Raw genomic sequence first — 22,413 nt, 5'->3', positions numbered from 1 at the left:
ATTTGCTTATTTGCCATACTTTCTACTATTGTTTTTAGCTTAAAATTTTATTTGGTTTTAAGAATATATAAGTTTAATAAATTGAACAAGAGAAATGTGAAGAAAAAAATTTTGGCCCAATAGTCAGTGGGAATCAGGGAGACTACATTCTTTCCAAGAAATATGTTTTGGAATATTTTTGTTTTTCTAGGGGGAGAAATATTTTCTGATGCTATTTTCTCCTGTATCACAACTCGGTCTACTTTGTATCTTGCAGTTACTTTTTTTTTTTTTTTTTTTTTTTCCCCGGTACGCGGGCCTCTCACTGTTGTGGCCTCCTCCCGTTGCGGAGCACAGGTTCTGGACGCGCAGGTCCAGCGGCCATGGCTCACGGGCCCAGCCGCTCCGCGGCATGTGGGATCTTCCCGGACCGGGGCACGAACCCGTGTCCCCTGCATCGGCAGGCAGACTCTCAACCACTGCGCCACCGGGGGAGCCCTGCAGTTACTTTTATCCTTTCATTTTATGGCAATTTAAGATCAAAGGGAGTATCTTTGTATTCTAGTCTCCAGCACAGTGCATGCATGGCACATGGCTTTTCAGCAGATATTTTAAATGAAGTGAACAGGATGCATTCGTACCCTCAGTGAATTTAAAATATAGCACCCAGTTTTTTGTACATGTGTGTAAGTAAATGTAGCACAGAGTAGGTTTAATGTTACCAAATTAAGAGAATTATGACTGAAGTCTTGTGTAGTCCCACATAAATGCCTATATTGGCAAAGTCCAGTTTGCAATTTTGGCGGAGAACCATCTTGTTTTAAATCTTGGAAGCATGAAATGAAACTTCTGTACCTATAAATTGGTGTTACCTTCTAGTAGTTAACTAGAATTTGGAATGTGAGAAACTCTAAATCTAGTTTATGAATAAACCCTCTTGGGTTTTCCTCCCAAGTTTTAAATTTTTTAATTTTTTGGAAACAGTTGCTAGCTTGCAAACAAAATGCAAGTATAGTACAAGGAACTTTTTTCCTGAACTATTTCCAACACTCTGTTCCCATCACCATTTAGGGTGTGTTTTCTGCAAACAAGGACAGTCCTCTGCAGTACAGTCATCAACTCAGGAAACTGATACTGATACATTAATAGTATCTAATCTTCAGAATTACATGTTACACTTCGTTGTCATGTCTCTTCGTTCTGAAATAGTTCTTCAGTCTTTCCCTGATTTTCATGACCTTGGCAATTTTGAATATTATGGGCCAGTTATTTTGTAGAATTTCCCTCAATTTGGGTTTGTCTGATATTTCCTTAGGATTAGATTTAGTTTAACACATTAGTTGGCAGGACTATCACCTCCCAAAGTTTTAACATAAATTACACTGTTAGGACTGTGTTTGGATGTCACTCTAAATACATTCCTGGATGCTGCATTTTGAAACTTAGGAAAAACACAGTTTAGGAAGTCTGGTGCCTTCATTAAAATTTAACTGCAAAGAACTGGTATTTGATTACTGTGCTCTTTCGAAAAGTTTTTCGGTAGAATAGAATTTTAAAGAATTTTGTCCTGTTTGTATGCTTGTTCCCTATCATTAAACCATTTCACTTTGCTGAATTGCGTAGTTAGATGTTTTGGATTGTGTGATGATTTAATGATTGGCACATGGGAGCCATTTTTCCTTATCAAAGGTACTGAGTAACTGAAGATTTTTTTTGTTACTGTCACATTAAACAGAATGGGAAAGGTACACATTTTTCTTAATTGAATGGTACATACAAGAAATTGCAAATTTTGTTTCTCATTACATTTGTTACTTGGCATTTATACTTTTACTTCATGTTGGCTTTATCAAAGGATACCATTGAGTGAATAGGCAAGCCACAGGGTGGGAGAAGGCATTCGCAACTTGTAAAACTGACAGAATGTGCATATGCGGAATATACAAAGAACACCTACAAACATGATAGACAGCCTAATAGAAGGCTGGACAAGAGGTGAACTTTACAAAAAAAGGTTTTTAAAATGGCCAGTAAATGTATGAAAAGAGACTCAAATTACAATAAGATACCACTACACACCTGTTAAAAATGCTAAAAATTTAAAAGATGGACAGTAGCTAAGTGTGGAACAGATGAATTCTCATACACTGGTAATAGATGTGTAGGTTGGTAGAAGAACTTTGGAAAACCAGTATCTATTTAAACCCAGTATACTCATACCTTATGTCCAGAAATCCCACCCAACTGAAATTAATGTAAGCATGGCTCTGATAACTCTAGTTATAAAGAATCGATGCTTACACGTGTTTTGGACTAGGTTCCTTACTGTTTTCCAAGTTAACATATCTCTGTTTTACATAAAAGTTAATGCCCTCTTGTGATCTCCAGCTCTCACTGTTGTGGAGTGCTCTTAATCCACCGAATTTTTTAATCACTGGACTGTTGCATGTAGCCCTTATGCTTCAGAGCCTGCCCCAGAAGGAGCATATAACACTAATTCTTCATGGTCTTATTTTTTCCTTATTTTAAAGTTATTTATGTATAACTCACTTCGTTGGCCTGGAGTATTTGGGAAAGAAGGGCTTGCAAGGCCAAGAAGAAATTCTAATGGGTGAAGTTTAGAGGTGATAAGGAGAAAATCTACAGTGTGAGGGGCATATGAATATAACCAAGAAGAATCCTTGTAGTTACTAGTCAAAGGAAACAAATGTTTTGAATCATTATACTGTGACTTCATATGGTTATTTTATAAACTGCCTATTTGAATTTAATTGAGCTATTCTTACTAAATGTCAAACTTTTGATTCAAAAATTCAAAGTTTTGGATTCAAGTATATCTACTGAATTCTAAATTAACAACTTGTACAAATGATTTTGTCATTGCATGTTTCTCTGCCTCATTTCATTTTTCTCTGGGAATGGGCAGAGAAGCTATATAATTAAGTTTACTAGACTTATTGAGACAAGGAAAGGGTTAGATTTTTATTAACCAGTATCCTAAAAGTAAATAAATTTTTAAGCTGAAAGAAACTTACAATACTGAAGCATTCAATGAGTTTACCCTTAAAGGTTTGAAAAGGTAACTATTTAAATATGTAACCTTTTTCTCAGCATAAATAAATGTTGCTTGGCTTACTGAATTTTAATTTTCTAAACAAATGTCTTTTCTTTCATCTTCCTCAAGCATGGGGGGTAAAATACCACCTGCTACTCATAAAACTAAATTGGAAGAAAATACCAAGGTAAGCTATGAATTTCATTTGTATGTTTAGTGATAAAGTACTATAAGGTTTCTTAGGGATGTTTGTCACCTTCTGCCCTCAAATTGCCATTCCTGATTTCCCCGAGAAATCACTTGGAAGTAAGAGCTTTGTGAAATTTCTATTTGGACATCGAATCTCTATAATCTGATTTAACACTGAGAATGTGGGGGTGAATGTTCACTATGTTGTATAGAGTAAGTGAGAATAAATGCTGGATGTATGTTATATGCATGACCTGTAAGTGGTAAGCTCTGTGACTGTGTGCATTTGTAGTCTTCATCTTTTTTTTTAGCCACTCAGGGCTGCTTGAGGGATCTTAGTTCCCTGACCAGGGATTGAACCTGGGCCCACAGCAGTGCAAGTGTTGAGTTCTAACTACTGGACTGCCAGAGAATTCCCATTCATCATTTTTGGTTGGTTGTTTGTTTGTTTTTTAGCACGTAGCATAGTGTTTTTGTAGGTACTTTATTAATATTTCGAAAGTAAATGAAAAAACAGCCCAAATTAGTTACTCTCAAGTTTTTCTGCCCTACCACCTGAGGGATATTTCTGAGTGTGGCTCATGGAGTTGCTTTAGCATATTTGCCAAAAAGGTGTGTACAAACAGGAGGAGGTTGCTGGTATCTAAAGTTTAGAGATGGGGGTGGGGGAAGATGTACTCTTAATGCTCCCTTGGGACTTCCCTGGTGGCGCAGTGGTTGAGAACCGACCTGCGAATGCAGGGGACACTGATTCAAGCCCTGGTCTGGGAAGATCCCACATGTTGTGGGGCAGCTAAGCCTGCGAGCCACAACTACTGAGCCTGCGTGCCCCAACTACTGAAGCCCATGCACCCTACTAGAGCCCGAGCTCTGCAACAAGAGAAACCACCGCAGTGAGAAGCCCGGGCACCGCGACAAAGAATAGCCCCCGCTTGCGCCACAACTAGAGAAAGCCCATGCACATCAACGAAGAAGACCCAGTGCAGCCGAAAATAAATAAATAAATTTTTTTAAAAAAGAATGCTCCCTTTGGAATTCCTTTTTCTCCTATTTTCTGCCTTCATGTCTAAAAGGTTTTTTTCCTCAGTCTTCTGACTAGCTGTCTTAAATTGATAAGAAAATTTGCTGTTTTATTATTTAGCATATCTTTGAACAGTGAAATGAGAGAAGTAAAAGCTTCAGAAGAAGTAATTCTTTTTTTTGGTGAGTCATTTGTCAGAGTTTGGTAGATTCTGAGCCTTAGGTAAGATATTTTGCCATGTGATAAACGTGTGAAGACAAAATTGTATTAACTTATATCTCTGCTAAAAAATTTTTATTTTGCGAAAGTCGTATGTGTTTGATTATGGAGAGTTGTGGACTACAGTGCCTGTTAAGGGTGTTACATAATATGTGGTATATCCACTTTATTAGCTTCCTAAAATCCAAAATTTTTAAAATTCTAGAACTCATTTTCTAAATGGTTTGGATGAGGGACTGGACCTATACTTAATTTAATTAATTAATTAATTTTTATTTATTTATTTATTGGCTCCGTTGGGTCTTCGTCGCTATGAGCGGGCTTTCTCTAATTGCGGCGAGCGGAGGCTACTCTTCGTTGCGGTGCGTGGGCTTCTCATTGCAGTGGCTTCTCTTTGTTGCGGAGCATGGGCTCTAGGTGCTTGGACTCAGTTGCGGCACGTGGGCCCTACAGCACACGGGCTTCAGTGTTGTGGCACGTGGGCTCAGTAGTTGCAGTGCATGGGCTCTAGAGCGTAGGCTCAGTAGTTGTGGCGCCTGGGCTTAGTTGCTCCACTGCATGTGGGGTCTTCCTGGACCAGAGATCAAACCTGTGTCCCCAGCATTGGAAGGCGGATTCTTAACCACTGTGCCACCAGGGAAGTCCCTTTAATTTAAAAAGAGAAATAAAAATAGAAAACAAAAGCTAGTTTACCAAAACAAAACAAGAAAGAGCATCAACAACTGAAATACAGTGTATCTGAATAGTTTATACATAAATCGGTATAAATTAGTAGCATATATGTTGGGTGTGTTATTAAATGCTGATAGCATTGTTTGCCTTCCTTTTGCTAGGAAGAAAAAACGGATAGTAGGAAGGCGGAGGAAAACATAAAGACAGATGAGCCATCAAGTGAGGAGAGTGATCTAGGTGAGGAGATGGTAGTTAGTTTGTATTTGATAATCTCATGATACGGTCCTGTGTTGATTTTTACTAAATTGACTAAATCAGTGCTATCTAATAGAAGTATAACGTGAGCTACATATGAAATTTAAAAATTTCTAGTAACCATGTTTTAAAAATTTAAAGCAGTTGAAATTAATTCAAGTAATATATTTTAAACAATATGTAAAATGTTAACATTTCAGCATGTAATCAATATGGGAAAATTATTAATGAGCTGTTTTCCTTTTTTCATATTAGGTCTTTAAATCCAGAGTATTTATAGCATATCTCAATGCAGATATTACATTTTTAATGGAAATACTTGATCAGTATTCAGACTTCATGAAATTTGTATTTGAATAAGTTGGGTCAGATACCCAGGTTTTTCTAGACATATGTAAAAGTTATCCAATAAATGAATCAAGTACCAAAAAATTATTTTCCTTTAGTACCTGCATCTGTGTTAATAAAACTGGTTCAGTTTAGAAGAATTGATGTCTATGCCATGGGCTTGGGGTTTTATTTGTTTGTTTGGTTTGGTTTTTTTAGACTGCAGACTGACAAATTTCTTCATAAATTTGGAGGTCCTTTAAGACTATAAATATATACCCCAGTTATTAACTGGGAAGCCTCTTAATTCACAGAACCTATCTAAAAGCTAAAAAAAAAAAATACTTACTTTTCAAGTTTTGAGTCCGTTGATCTTTGGTATATTAGAAAGGGTTTGTTGTTTGGGGGCTTAATCAGATCTTTTACTTTTTGTAAAATTGTTTTAGTCTTACAATTTTCTAACAGTTACCATGACTAATATTTTTTTAAAAATTAACTCCATCTAAAAGCATTTTGTGCAGGAATCAAGCTGTTTTATAATTAGAAAAAGTTACAAGCTCAGTTCCTGTTAAAAATTGATTAAAAATTTATTGTTGGATGTTAATTCTGATTTCAGGTAGCCAATTTTAATTTCATTCTTTTTTGACTGTTGAGAGGAAACTGCTTTTATCAAATTTACTCTTTGCTAAAAATGCCTCCTAATGTTTATTGTTTAAAAAAATTTTTTGATATATAACAGTTACTTTGTTTTGTTTATACAGTTGTCCATCATGAAGTTTGCAGCATAGCTCTTTGTAGTGCTATCTTTGGGGGTCAGTTCTGTACGAGTAGTATACCTTTAGTTTAAAATTTATCCATACTATGTCTTCAAAGGCAGAAAATGGTAAAATTAAATATTTTATCCTGATTTACATCAGAGTATCACTATAACTTGTGCTATTTAAAATATTTAAAATATTTTTTAAAAAAACATAGTATATTGGTGTGTAGAACACAATATTTCAACTGAATCAGTTTGTTGACACTGACTAAATCAGTATGTCTGTGTAATATGTAATAGAAATAGAAACTATGCACTTGCCAGAGTACCTACTACAATATGATAATAAATACCTTGCATTATGTGACTATTAAAATGAAATATAGTTTTACCAAAACAATAAGATTGTGTTTAACAGGGAGATATTTTACAGTGTACCAGTTTAAATAAAATTAACAAAGTAAAATATTTAAATTAATCTAGAGTAAAATGTTCAGTTCATCAGTTGCACTAGCCAAGGTTAATTAATTTTTCATAGCCTCGTGTGGCTCGTGGCTACTATATTGGATAGCACAGGTCTTATTTTCATTTTCTTAACTTCAACAGAAATTGACAATGAAGGTGTGATTGAACCAGACACTGATGCCCCTCAAGAAATGGGAGATGAAAATGTAGAGGTGAGTTCAATGGCTTATTTTCTGCTTGCTGCCAGGAATGTGAAAGCCTACCTACTGTGATAATTTTATGACATATCTCTTCTAGGAAAAACGCAAGTTGAATCTTTCTCTGACTTAAGGCATCTAGGAAAGCATTTTATTATTTAAAATATTTGTGAAAATTCCCTTTATTTTTAATCATACTCTCTAACAATCTCTGAAATACTTGTTTTCTGTTTACCTATTTCAGTTTGCATCTGGTTCAACTGCTCTTGAGACTATAGAGTTCATCTAAAATTTATTTCTACAAGTGGAATTGCCCGTTAATGGGATATCTATCGCCAGTTTTCTAAAATGGTTTTGTCCCAACAAAAGATAGTGCCCTCGAGGTGGTGAAAATCGGTTCTTGGGAGGGGGGCTTGAAAAAAACTTAGGTGTTACAATGCTTAGTGGTACTCCAAAGGTTCATAGCACATTCACATATATGCACTATATCTGCATTATTAAAATGGAGGGGGTGAGAAGTAAGAAAAAATCGCCTAAAAAGGCTCTTTGGGGGTTGATAATGAAACAAATGAAACAATATACTAATTGCAGCTTAAAAGATTGGTCCAATATTCTCACCAGTTCTTGATATTGTCATTTTTCATCTTTGCCAGCCTTACTATGTGAAATGATATGTCCTTGTGGCTTTTAAATTTGCATTTTCCTGATTTCTAATAAAGTTGACATTCTCATGTTTATTGGTTATTCACAGGTGTTTGTGAAGTCTTATTCTGAGTTTTCCAATTTTTTTTTTACTGGTTCATCTCTTGCTGATTTTTAAGTTCAGTTTATATTCTGCTAACAATTGATGCCAACAATTTGTCATCTGTGTGCTCCACATTTTTTTCTACTAGTTTGTGGTTTCTCTTCACTTTCTTTACATTGTCTTAGTATACAAAGTCTTTTTAAAAATTTTTTAATTTGGTATGGAGGTTCCTTAAAAAACTACAAATAGAACTACCATATGACCCAGCAATCCCACTACTGGGCATATACCCTGAGAAAACCATAATTCAAAAAGAGACATGTACCAAAATGTTCATAGCAGCCCTATTTACAATAGCCCGGAGATGGAAACAACCTAAGTGTCCATCATCGGATGAATGGATAAAGAAGATGTGGCACATATATACAATGGAATATTACTCAGCCATAAAAAGAAATGAAATTGAGCTATTTGTAATGAGGTGGATAGACCTAGAGTCTGTCATACAGAGTGAAGTAAGTCAGAAAGAGAAAGACAAATACTGTATGCTAACACATATATATGGAATTTAAGAAAAAAAATGTCATGAAGAACATAGGGGTAAGACAGGAATAAAGACACAGACCTACTAGAGAATGGACTTGAGGATATGGGGAGGGGGAAGGAGGGTAAGCTATGATAAAGTGAAAGAGTGGCATGGACATATATACAGTACCAAACGTAAAACAGATAGCTAGTGGGAAGCAGCCGCATAGCACAGGGAGATCAGCTCGGTGCTTTGTGACCGCCTGGAGGGGTGGGATAGGGAGGGTGGGTGGGAGACGCAAAAGGGAGGGGATATGGAAACATATGTATATGTATAACTGATTAAATTTGTTATAAAGCAAAAAATTAAAAAAAAACAAAAAACAAAAAACAAAAAATTTTTTTAATTTTAGTGGAATATAGTTCATTTACAATGTTGTTAGTTTCAGGTATACAGCAAAGTAATTCAGTTATACATATATATCTATTAATTCTTTTTCAGAATTTTTCCCATATAGGTTATTACAGAATATTGAGTAGTGTTCCCTGTGCTATACAGTAGGTCCTTACTGGATATCTATTTTATATACAGTAGTGTGTGTATGTTAATTCCAAGTTCGTGATTTATCCCTCCCCCCATACAAAATCTTCTAATGCAGTTAAATTGAAAGTTCTTTTATATATTATGCTTTATGACCTTAAGGTTGTAATTGCTGTAATATACTGGTTTTTTCCTTCTGAAAATTTTATGTTTGCCTTTCACCTTTAACCATCAACACCATAATTGAAAAATCCTTTTCCTCACCAATGCCAAAATACACAGTTTCTGTATATGTGTGGGTCTGTTTTGGTGTTTTCTTGTTCTGCTTGTCTAATTTTTTTCCATGCACTAATAACACATTGTTGTATTTAGCTTTATATTAAGTCTTGTTATCTTGTAGGGCAAGGACCCCCAACCCTTTAGGAGTATTTTTGGTTGCTATTGGCCCTTTGTTCATCCATATAAATTTTAGAATCAGATTGTTATCCCCCTCCGTTAGAATTGCATTAAATCTAAATTAACAAATGGAGAAGCGACATCTCCTCATTGTTGAGATTATCCATGAATGTGATATCTGTTTTATTTTTAGGTCTTTTTTAATGTCTTTAAATAATTTAACTTTTTCTCCATAAAGATCTTGTGCATCTTTGTTAAGAGCGAATATAAATACTTTGTCAATATTTGTTAAAAAAAATTAATCATGTTCTGTTTATTGATGGTGCCGTTCATCTCGGTGTGTCTAGGTTTATAATACTTTTTGTTTATCCTACTTGGGATTTACTGGGCATCGTAAATCCTAGGGTTAACTTTTTTTAGCTCTGGAATATTTTCAGCTAGTATCTCTTTCAAAAATGGCCTCTTTCCCATTCTCTGTACTCTCATTCTGGAGCCGTAGTTAGATACAGACGTGTTCACTATTAAGTTCCGTCTCTATCACTCTGACGAATTATGTATGCTTTCTTTGTCTTATCAGCTGTTCCATTGATGTTTGAGTTTGAATGCTTGTTTTTCATTTTGATACTTTCTCTTTGATTCTTTTTAAAGGCCACTTGGTTATTTATAAGTCTCTTGCTCCTTACTCATTTTCAGAACTTGCATTTATTTTCTTAAACACATTAAATTCTTTATCGGACTGTTTTCCTGGTCTTATTCTCCTGTTATTTTTCCTGACTCTTGCTCATTGAGGTACTTTGTTTACTGTAGTTTGTGTGTGTGCGTGCGCATGCACGTGTGTGTGTGTTGACCATGAGTTCTTGTAAACTTTACCTGTGGAAAGGTTTTGAGGCCTGAGTACAAGGTGTGTTCCTCCAAAGAGAGAGATGTTTGCTTCCATCAAGACGCTGAGTTGGTGCGACCAGCTCAAGAATTACTTCAGATTCTCAGAATGGTTTTTTCGTTGCTTATTTAACTACAGAAGTAACGTGAATTCCAGTGGAAAGGCTGGCTTGTGGTTATGAATTTTCAGGGGAGATTTCTTTGTCTTCTCTCTAGGTTTCCCTCTTTGGGACAGGTTTATTTTTGATATACCATTATGCCTGCAGGTATAGGCATTTGGGGTTCCAGATATGTTTTCGAGGATGTCTGATTAGACAACATACATTTGTTTCACCTGAATCTAGACTTTGTTTCATGTGTCCGGCACTATCTTCAAAAACAGAACTGCAAGGTCACCCAGTTTGACACCTTCCACAAGAGTGATAGCAGATGGAGCACTTGGCACCTGGCTGGATTTCAAGCCTTCACTTTATTTTGTTGTTTGAGGATTTCTACGTTCTTAGGCCAAAGATGGCTTTTATTGATAAAAGGTGTGTTTTAGCCTTGTTCAGAGTATCATGTGCATCATATTGCCATAAACTGAAGTCGTCTTTTTGCAAATTATCCTGGCTCTGTAGGATGTCTTATTATGTGGAAAAGTGTGTTTTCCTTTATTCTTTTTAAAAGTTTTAGTTTGTCCAAAACTTGTAGGGATTTTTGTTGGAAATGCTTTGAATTTATTGAGTAACTTGTGGGTAGATTGATAACAGTTGATAAATTTTTCATGAGCACGGTATATATCTGTCCTTAGATAGAATTTAATCTTTTCCCCCACTCCCTCCCATGAAAGTCTTGTGTGCTCTTAGAATGGTATCTTGTTCTATTATATTTTATAATTGTTGCTGATGTGGAAGAACTCTGGGTTTGTTTTTTATTTTGCTCTTGTATTCTCTTGTTGTTCTCTTCAGTAAAGAGAACTTTACTGAATTTTCATAGTAGATCTAATAGCTTGTCAGTTCTATTAGATTTTCTAGGTATGTGTATAAAGACAGCTTGTATTTTCCTTCCAGTTTTTAAACGTATCAAATCATTTTCTTAATGATTAGCCAGCACCTTCAGTAATATTTTACAGTGATCGTGATAGAGTGGATTTTTGTTTGTTAAAGAAATCGCTTCTTGTAGGACGTTTGCTATATGTTTTCATTATTAATAATCATTGTACTGTCAGCATCTTGTATGGTGTTTGTTCTATCTAATATAGGTGCTCAATAGATGTTCATTGGACCAAAAGAATGAGACATTTCTCTTCTAAGATTCAAGCCTCTTAGGAACTAGCTTTTCCACTTGTGGGGAGACTGGGTTTTAGTACAGGTGTACCTCCAAGATCTCATTGTGAGTTAGGTTCCAGACCACCACAATAAGGTGAGTCACACAAATTTTTTGGTTTCCCAGTGCATGTAGAAGTTATGTTTACACTATACTGTAGTCTATTAAGTGTACAATAGCATTTTGTCTAAAAAAAATGTACATATCTTAATTTTAAAATACTTTATTGCTAAAAAATGCTAACCATCTGAGCCTTCAGCAAGCCATAGTAGCAACATCACAGATCACCATAGCAAATACAATAATGAAAAAATTTGAAATACTGGAAGAATTGCCAGAATGACACGAAGTAAGCAAATGTTGTTGGAAAAATGGCTCCAGTAGACTCACAGCGTTGCCAGAAACCTTCAGTTTGTAAAAAGTGCAGTGCTGTCTGCCAAGTGCAATAAAACGAGCTATGCCTGTACTTGTGAATAACTAGAAAGGATTTGGTAAAAACTAGGGCAGAAAAACCTGCTCAGATCGGGATGGAGGGAAGCAAAAGTCGTGTCTAGGGCAGAGTATAGGGAATGAAATTTATTATTTAGTATGAAAGATTAAAATGTATCCTGTAAGATTTCTTACTAATCCTTTATTATAATTATCCTCTTTGTTCCCTTGAAACCAGAGAAGAATGAGTGGAAATGGGGGTTGTGACTACCACATCCCTAAGAAAGTCCAAATTGTTTCCTCCTTCCCTTTGCTTTTCTACTACTTCTTAGTTGATTTTCAATTTCCCCATAGATAACTGAGGAGATGATGGATCAGGCAAATGATAAAAAAGTGGCTGCCATTGATGCCCTAAATGATGGTGAGTGATTTTTTTTTTTTTCTCTGCTACATTTCCTCTAGTAGTCTGAATATTCTCTTCTCTACTTCTCCGCTGCAGTAACTGTTAATGGTGGGAAAATGGAAGGGAACTTAAATTTATTGAGTATATGGTACTGGAGGAGAAAGCGTCCTGTCCTCCACTCATCCCTTTCCCATTAATAAAGAGGCTGAAATCACTCAGGTATCAATTATCTTGCCTCAGGGCGTGTACAGATCCTGATTGTAACTCAAAGACTGTACTTTCCTGACTATAGTCTAGTGTTTCTCCACTGACAAGAAGCTTTGGAACCTTCTTTATAATAAAAGCCTGATGGGAAAATCTTAAAAAAAATAATAATAATAAAAGCTGAAAGGTTTTCCCCAAAAATGGTATTAGATCAATGATCCTCAACTTTTTACATAGTAACACCCTTGACAGATATTGTCCATTGATACAACACTCTTGTTCTAGTTTCTGCATGTTAGAACCCCTTCAGAAAATCGTATCAGAGTGGGAGAGTGCTGGTAGTATTAAGTATTATGTTTAATTAGTTAAAATTTATAAGAACAAATTATTTATTAACTTGGGTACTGTGCAAACCCCTTTATAGCTGTGTGGTGTAGTGTGTCACAATGCCATCATTGAATAGATGCTATTGTATAATGCTATTGTGCATTTGTACTCATTCTTACACTTAGAAGATGGCTAAAGTTTTATTTTAGAATGCGTTCAGTATTGATTGCTGTTCAGGTTCCTTTTCTTTGTAATCCCACCACCTTCTTAGCTTAAGTCCTTATATGTTTATACTATTGCAGTTACCTTAATAGTTTGTCTACCTGACATGTCTCTACTTCATTGCTTTCTATTCACTGTCCCTAGATCATTCTTATTTAGAACTTGTTTTTATTGGTACACACTCCTTTGCTTGTAACCTGTGACTAACTTTTGTATACATTTTGAAGCTCATCATAGCATTGGACCTGCTAGAGTCAGATCCTATATTTTGCCTTCCCAGCCTTACTCTTTTTGAGTATTAACCTTCCATTCCAGCCAGACCTCACTTTCCTAGAATGTTCCTTTACTTGTGCTTCTCTGTAAAGCTCTTCTTCACCTATTTCAACTTTTAACTTGTACCCATCAATTCATCCCAGCCACTTCTCTTTCTGACCATTCCTTTTCCACACTAATCTTTTCTTAATTTCCCTACCACCTAAGATTTCTATTTACCTAGCATATAATTGTGCCTTCTACCTTCCTGCCAGCTTTATTATATTTTAATGTGCATTATTTCATTAAAATCTCATACTAGTCCCATTTTACAGATCAGTGAATACTCTGAGGGCTTAGAGGGGTTTTGACTTGCCCAGGCTCTTACTGTGCCATACTATCAGCTCATTATTTTTGTCGCTTATTTTGGCATATTGTCTTGTATTTTTTTTAATTTACTTATATATTGTCTAAGCAATATTTAACAAAGTGAAAATGAAGCAGCCACCACCTAATAAGTCACATTTTTGTTTTTCCTTATTTTTTCCCAAGCTATGTTTATGTGTAAATATAGCCTAGTTCTAATTTTAGAATAGGTACAATTTTATGGTGTATCTTACAGGGATAAAACACTAGTATTATAAGCTAGGGATTATAGGTTCAGGCCCCACCTGGGGTCAGAGAGGCAGGAATATAGTTAAACCCTGGGTTTAAGGAGCCCAAGTTTCTGGGTTTGAATCCCAGCTCTGGGGCTTACTAGCTACGTAAACTTAGAGAAGTTACTCTCTCTGCCTCTGTTTTTGTTTCCTCCCTTGTAAAATATGGATAATAATACCTACCTAATAGGGTCATAAGGAATAAATGAGTAAATGTGTATAATATGCCTAGAATAGTACCTGGTACTAATACTAAGGTACTGGTACTATTCTTAAGACCTTAGTGTTTCCAGCTGTCACATTATTAGAGGTATTTCTTCTATGCTTTTTCCGTTTAATATATTTATTCAACAAGTATTTATTGAAGGCTTACTATGTTCCAGATGCCGGATATACAGCGGGAAACAAAGCAGACCAAGTTCTTTACTTTGTAGACTTTATATTTTGGGAGAACAAAAATAAACAAATTTATAATATAAAGTTAGGTGGTAATTAGTGCTATGAAGAAAAATAGAGCTGAGTAAAGGGATAGTCAATGATGGAAGCTATATTTTATATAAGGTGGTCAGGAAAGCACCTGATGAAGTGCAGGGAACAAGCCGTGTAAAGAAGCGCTTTTGGGGACATAGCGGGGAACAAATACAGAGGTTAATTGGGAGAGTGTTGGGGGCAATTACGTGTTCAAGGAATAGCAGAAAGGCCAGACTATCTGGAGTGTGCTGAGCGAAGGGATAAGAGTGGTAGAGTTGAGGTCAGAGAAGTGCTTGGGGGTGGGAGATGGGTGGTGGGAAGGTGGTGAGGAGGACAGATGATTGACAACTCACTAAAGAACTTGGTAGATCATGCTAAGGATTTAGGATTTTATCCTTGATTATGCAAAGCAATTGAGGGTTTTTTGACTAGGAGGGTTTCATAGTGAGAAGAATTTACTTTTGAAAAGGATTATTCTTGCTACTCTATGTAGATCAGATTTTAGGGGCAAATTAAGGGTATGTTAGTTCATTGGAGAAGTAGAAGCCAAGACATGAGTTGGTGTGGCAGAGGTATATTAGGAAAATACCTGTGAGGCAAGGTGGGGGAGCAGGGAGAACTGGAGGAGTCTGGGAAGACAGTGAGGCTATCATGTAGGTCTTACCCCTCTGTAGGAGAGATGGAAGGTTGTGTAGGAAAAGTCTTCAACTGTGTGTGTGTTTCTAAAAGTCTAGGCAAGCCAAGGTTGCCCATTAGAGGAGTTGCACGTCTCACAAGAATGGGCCTACCTGGGTATCCTTCCTGTATTCAGCCATTAGCTGGGAGCAGCTTATGGAGTAGAGCCTTGAGCCTAGAAGGCGGCGTTCTCCATCAGTTGTGCTCACTGCAGCAAATCTAAGGTGCATTTTCATGACTCCACAGAGGGAGGGAAGAAGTTTTTGTAGTCCAGGTAGCTAATGATGATAGCTTTGCATTGGGGCAGAGTTTCCCAAACTTGCTCTGTTTATAGTGTCCTCACCATTTTCACTTTTTTCACAGCACTTCTAGGCCAAAAGAAATACATAAGAGTTTAGTTTACAATGTAGTTAGGTTCAAACAATTTAATAAGTATCTATGCCCTAACAAGTTAGTGATTGTTTGAAAAAAATAATACAGACAAATGGAAAGAAAATATATTTAATTTCATTCTTTAATAACCATGTTTTCTAGTAACCTGTGGATATATGTTGGGCATTAAACGGCTTCACAGATCTTGGAATCAGATTGGTCGTTGCCACCCTCACTGCTCCACATCTCTTTTTCTACAGTTCTTGCTTTTTTATCATAGAAACAACTTTTTAAAAAAATAATAATTAATTAATTAATTAATTTTTGGCTGCGTTGGGTCTTCGTTGCTGTGCGCAGGCTTTCTCTAGTTGCGGTGAGCAGGGGCTACTCTTCGTTGCAGTGCGCCCGCTTCTCATGGCAGTGGCTTCTCTTGTTGCAGAGCATGGGCTCTAGGTGCGTGGGCTTCAGTAGTTGTGGCACGCAGGCTCAGTAGTTGTGGCTCGTGGGCTCTAGAGTGCAGGCTCAGTAGCTGTGGCGCATGGGCTTAGTTGCTCCGCGGCATGTGGGATCTTCCTGGACCAGGGCTCAAACCCGTGTCCCCTGCATTGGCGGGCGGGTTCTTAACCACTGCGCCACTAGGGAAGCCCTATCCTTTTAACTTAATGGATAAAAGAAAATGTAATTAATAGAATAAAATTGACTTATCCTTTGATTTTATCTAAATTTAAAAGCCAATGAGTCCTACCAAGAATGTGGTATTCTAATATTTTTTAGGGGGGTTATGTTCCCCAAAATTGTCTGTCTTGAGTGATTTACAGTATAGGTATGGTAAAGATTTTGCTTTGAAGAGCCAGTTTTGTATGTTAATTTAGAAACTAGTCTTACTAGGCTAAAAGGGAAATGTGAAAGGCTAATTTAAGAGACCAACAGTTTTTATTAATATTTTTTATCCACGATTTCTCAATAAACTTTTGTTTCACTTTAGGTGAACTACAGAAAGCCATTGACTTGTTCACAGATGCCATCAAGCTAAATCCTCGTTTGGCCATTCTGTATGCCAAGAGAGCGAGGTGAGAACTCTAAATAAAAACTGATTTCTGCTTATTTGTTTAGATAGAATTGCTTCTGTGGCAACCCCCAAAAAGTTACTGTTTGAAATGAATACTTTTTAATATCATACTTATTTTTTAGTGTCTTCATCAAATTACAGAAGCCAAATGCTGCCATCCGAGACTGTGACAGAGCTATTGAAATAAATCCTGATTCTGCTCAGCCATACAAGTGGCGAGGGAAAGCACACAGGTAAATAATGAGACTTAGTTATTTTCAGGGCTCTTTAAGTTTAAATCTGATGTTTTAATATACCTTATTTAAAAAAAAAATTGTGGGATTTCCCTGGCTGCCCAGTGGTTAAGACACTTCGCCTTCTAATGCAGGGGGTGTGGGTTCGATCCCTGGTTGGGGAGCTAAGATCCCACATGCCTCACAGCCAAAAAACCAAAACATAAAACAGAAGCAGTATTGTAACAAACTCAATAAAGACTTTAAAAATGGTCCACATCAAAAAAAATCTTTTAAAAATTGCCTAAGGATTTAATTTTAATGTAATACATGCTCAATATGTCGAATTGAGAGAATGTCATAAGGAACAAGTAAGAAAATAAAAATTCTTTTCACTGCTTCCATTCAGTGAATACCAGTGTTAACAGTTTTTGGCCACATATAACCAAATGTAAGGTAAAGATTTTTCTCAGTTATCTCCAAGAAAAGAGAGTGGCTTTATATCAGTGTCTTATAAACTTTCTGTTATTTTCAGACTTTGTAACTTAACATTAAACAACCAATATATTATGGAAAAAGGAATATACTAGCTTCAGACTACTTGGATCACTGTTAGGTCACATGAACAGTCAGATAAGGGGGAAAATAAAGAGGTGAATTTAACCCAGATCAGTAATCAAACCTGGAAGCAAAACTTAATATACAGATGAGTCTTTGTGGTTTGGGATGAAATGTCCTGTGCTATTTACATCTTACATGGATTGAAAAGGTATTGTGCTTCAAGTGTGGATGGAGATGAAGATGAATATGCTTGGGACCAACTGTATTAGGTGACTCAAAAAGTAGCTCTAGTGATTATGAAGACAGATGTCAAAGATACAGGTAAAAGATTGGAAAATTTGTATTAATGCTCTCTGGGTATATGAAAGGTCATGCATTGTTGATGATTGTCTTGAGATCGACCCCATTGGTCTTTGAGCATTTCTTGGCCTTCTGGTGTAAGAACTCATTTTGTACTTTAGCTTGGAATAGACCAGGGACTTCCCTGGTGGTCCAATGGTAAACAATCTGCATTCCAATGCAGGGAACGCAGGTTCGATCCCTGGTCAGGGAACTAAGATCCCACGTGCCACAACTAAGCCCCAACGCAGCCAAAAAAGTAAATAAGTAAAAAATAAATTAAAAAATACATACATATAACATCAAAGAAAGCCATTAAAAAACAAACAACTTGGAATAGACCATTTCTCCAGAAAATCTTGGTTTGTTTTAGTAGGGATTATTTTGTGGGAGCTGAAGTTTGGCCACTAGGTATGTTTATTGTTTCCAGGATATCGTCATTGTCATTTCAATTAACAGTCAGAAAAAAACATTTAAAAATAATGATTTTAGGGAAAGAAATTGAGAAATTTTGGGTTTATACTGATATTCTCAATTAAAATTCAACATTAAATGTTTTCCATTTTGTATTTTAGACAGTATTCTCCTAGAATCATGCCTTAAAAATAATATACCCTTCAAGTAAAGTTTATTTTGCAGTTCTTTCTTATCCCTAGGCTATGTCTCACTTAAGATATACAGTCAGAATACTGGTTTAAAAATTACTTGAATTAATTTTTCCTGTATGGTTTATGTTGATGTGATAAATAATTAGCCTCTTTTTATTTCTGTTTGTATTCAGGGTTTGGGCTTGCTTTATTTCTGTCCTTTCTGATTTAATTTTCTTATTTGAGTATGTAAAACATTTGCATGTTTGAAGAGTCAAAACTGAGTTAATAGGTATACCCAGAGAAGTCTCATTTCCACTGCTATCTCCTCTACTCCATAGTTACCTATCTCCACCAGCCTTTAGTTTCTGATCCATCCCATCTCTCCTTTTTATTTTATTTTTTATTTTTTATGGTACGTGGGCCTCTCACTGTTGTGGCCTCTCCCGTTGTGGAGCACAGGCTCCGGACATGCAGGCTCAGTGGCCATGGCTCACAGGCCCAGCTGCTCTGCGGCATGTGGGATCTTCCTGGACTGGGGCACGAACCCGTGTCCCCTGCATCGGCAGGCGGACTCTCAACCACTGCGCCACCAGGGAAGCCCCCATCTCTCCTTTTTAAATAATATGTGCACACGTGTTGTTTTCTATCCCATATAGAAGGTAGCATGCTGAATACACATCATGTTAACCCTGTTTTTAATGAGTTGAAAGTTGTGGCTCTATATAATTTTTAAAAATATAATGTGAATATTATATTTTAAAAATAAAAAAAATAACTGTGAATTAAAACAATTTTTTAAAAGCTTTTAAACATTTTTTAGTAGAACAGCTTCACAGTTACCATAGAGGAAATTTAAACTCCTAAATTTTTATGGAGTGGAACATAACTAATTGAATTGGTTCATGAAAATTTGTAGTTGAATATCTAAACCTCTTCTGTAACAGTCCTTTTTTATAATAAGGAAGTAAGACACCATGCTACATAAGTGAATATGTGTAAAAGGCTCCAAAAATTACTTAAAATCTGTTTCAGACTTTTGGGCCATTGGGAAGAAGCTGCCCATGATCTTGCCCTTGCCTGTAAGCTGGATTATGATGAAGATGCTAGTGCAATGCTGAAAGAAGTTCAACCAAGGGTATGGTAAAGTAGAGAAGGGAAAAGTCATTACTAATGGCTCTAGTACTTAACACCCTAGCAGTAAATTAACTGCAAAACAGATGGAAAGAAAAAATCTTTGGAAGTTATAATCTGTAATCACTTAAATTTGTGTTGAACTCAGGAAATCTCATTGGGTTTTCATGCTTTAATTTCTCACGCAGTATTACGGCAAGCTATGTTATTTTGTTTGCAAGCCTGCAAAATTATAACCAGAAGGTTAGAAATGGAAAAGGGGCATCAAGTTTACAGCAAAAGAACAAATAGAAAATTTATAAAATACAGCCCAAGATTGAGTCTGGTTTGTCCTTATTTCTATCTAAAATTGTTAGTTAAAACAACTTTCAGCTTTGTGGGAAGTTCAAGAATTTACTATCAGAGGCTTTAAGATGGTGGAAGTTTTATTGAATTTAATCTATCAGATGATTTGATTTTCTTTCTTTTTGTAACAGGGCTAACTCAGCAAGGTTATTGGATGAGATATTCTAGAACACAGGTTCTTAAAAAATAATCATAAACAAGCTAAAATAATGGTTGAATATTATTCTGTGAATAAATACTAGATTCCAAAAGTTTGGCATGGACTATGTACTAGTGCCTGGTCCATATTTTTTCTTGATTCTTACAGTTAAGACTAACATACTTCTCCCTGCCCCCTCATTTTATTGATGAGGAAAACTTCAGTATAGTTAGACTGTGGGAAGTAACTGGTATGTGTGTTCCCAATCTCTGCCTTCCCATGGCAGGTAGCAGGCAAAAATTGTCATGCAATTTGACATCTATTTGTCATCCTTGCACTAGGTAATTGTTTGAAATTTTTAACACTTTTCTCTAACTTCAAATCCCAGCCTCTTTTCTTTGTTTCACAGTAGACTTGTTAAAGCCTGAGTTAGGTCTTTTTCTATAGGGTAAATCTAACCCATTTTTCACAACTATGTGTTGAATTAAATCTCTCCACAAAGAAAGTAATTCTTTAACAAAACCATTGATTTGTGCTGACCTTATTCAACTTTCAGAGAAGACATTTTTCTGTGGCTGTTTCTTCCCTAGGCCCAGAAAATTGCTGAACATCGGAGAAAGTATGAGCGAAAACGTGAAGAGCGAGAGATCAAAGAAAGAATAGAAAGGGTCAAGAAGGCTCGGGAAGAACATGAGAGAGCCCAGAGGGTAAGGTTTCTATACTTAAACCATTAAAGCGAAATATAGTAGATCAGACTTTTTTGGATATCATTCTAATTCCTGGCTCTTGTTAAATAAAAAGAGCTGGCTGCAGTTCTGTGGGATAGTGATACTACTCAAAGGAAGTTTTCCTTCCCTTTATTGCTTAGTCTTCAAATTCTTAAGTGAGTTTGTATAGCACCAATTTATATCCTTGTTTGTGTTCTCCTAAAATCAAGACTTTCCTGATCAAGTAATTAATTTAAAACTTGGCAGTATTATTTGCTTTCTTTAGGATGCAAGCCCTGATATTTTAAGTTTTATGATTACTTCCGTTGTAATAGTGGATTCATAGCTATTTAAAATTGACTCTAGTTATTTTTTAGTTTTAGTTACAAATCAAAAATATTACTTGAAATTATTACCAAAAGTAATACTCATTGAGAATCCAATTGAAAATTGTTTTTTTGGGAGATGGGGTGTCTCCTTTAGTCCAACATTGCCATTTGAAACTTGTCATTCTTGTAAGTCCTCTAACTAGTTTATTTTACAATTTTTTCATGGTTTTGCATGGATAAGGTAGGTGTGGACAGCAGACTTCCCCCTTCTTATTATATAATTTATTTCCTTTTTGTATTAAAGGAGGAAGAAGCCAGACGACAATCAGGAGCTCAGTATGGCTCTTTTCCAGGTATTTTGAAAGAAAAATTAAAACTCTTAATATTGTAAATAATTGGGTAATATTCTGATTTGGAGGCTCAGGTATGTATATTGTATTTTGTACCATTAGTCCCTGGAACACTGAGTCTTTAGAATGTCAGCCTCTAGAAAGTTTCATTGTTAAAAATTTTGTTAGTGGAAATACAGTATATTATTTTCCTCATATGTTGAGCAGTATACTTTTTAAAAATAGATAAAATTTACTGAGGTCTGAGCATTGTATTTTATTAAAAGACTATAAGAATTTATTATGATGTAAGTATTAATTAGAGTATTCCTAAATGGCCGTAATGGAATTATGTTCTATTATACATTGATATTCATGAGGATACTAGGTAAAAGCATGGAATCATTAAGCACAAAAAGTTCCGCATCCAGCATAAAATTAATATATCAACACATTCTTCCCATTCTTGCAAATGTCAAGTGATCAGACATTACTAGTGAGGCAAAGCCTTGAATGATAGCAGAGGCCTATGCGATACAGGTAGAAGAGCTGTTAAAAAGGCACTCCGAGGATGCTTCCGGAATGAGGCAGTGTGAAATTTACGTAAAGCGAAGAGAGTTTTTTTTTTTAAGTTTGTAATTGTAATGGGGGATCAGCAGCTGCAACTAGCTTTCTTGTAAAGGTTTATAGAGGCAGCTGCACACCACTTAGGCTTCCCTTGCTTAGAATTTACCACATGGTCAGAGGCTAGAATTGGTAGCCTCTAATATGAAAGGTCATGTGCAAGCAACTAAAAAAAAAAAAACGAAGGAACATACATTGGGGATGACTTGGAGAAAAAGCAAGAAAATAAATTTTAGGTCATAGCTTACTTTCTGTTTATAAGATAATATCTTATATCAGGTACCTTTGTTTTAGAAAATGACCACTAATGTGGACTAGTACTAGAGATAATATTTTGTTATGTGGGTTTTATTATATGGATTTGACAAGCAGACTGGCTAACTATTGTTACCTTGGGTCAGTAATTTTTGTAGAAAGTAGTTTTAAAAAGTCAGCAGTAGCATAAGAAGCTAGAAGTTGTTTTCAGGCCCCCGATTAGATCTCCTTATCTGTGATTG

General features: G+C 35.9%; 1 protein-coding gene across 1 annotated transcript in view; it reads left to right on the top strand.

Moving 5' to 3' along the window:
* ST13 (ST13 Hsp70 interacting protein) overlaps positions 1-22,413 on the top strand; it is a 28,929-nt gene that overhangs the window by 2,105 nt on the left and 4,411 nt on the right. The window contains exons 2-10 of the mRNA XM_082636389.1: positions 3,164-3,221; positions 5,297-5,372; positions 7,084-7,154; positions 12,314-12,380; positions 16,527-16,611; positions 16,733-16,843; positions 19,345-19,447; positions 20,518-20,634; positions 21,268-21,316. Coding sequence (XP_082492515.1) covers positions 3,164-3,221; positions 5,297-5,372; positions 7,084-7,154; positions 12,314-12,380; positions 16,527-16,611; positions 16,733-16,843; positions 19,345-19,447; positions 20,518-20,634; positions 21,268-21,316 — 737 coding nt within the window. The remainder of the gene's footprint in view (positions 1-3,163; positions 3,222-5,296; positions 5,373-7,083; positions 7,155-12,313; positions 12,381-16,526; positions 16,612-16,732; positions 16,844-19,344; positions 19,448-20,517; positions 20,635-21,267; positions 21,317-22,413) is intronic.

This window comes from Mesoplodon mirus, assembly GCF_964341445.2.
Source record: "Mesoplodon mirus genome assembly, chromosome: 11".
Classification (NCBI taxonomy): Eukaryota; Metazoa; Chordata; class Mammalia; order Artiodactyla; family Ziphiidae; genus Mesoplodon; species Mesoplodon mirus.
Note: the sequence above shows the minus strand (reverse complement) of the source record. Positions and strands in the feature narration are given on the sequence as shown.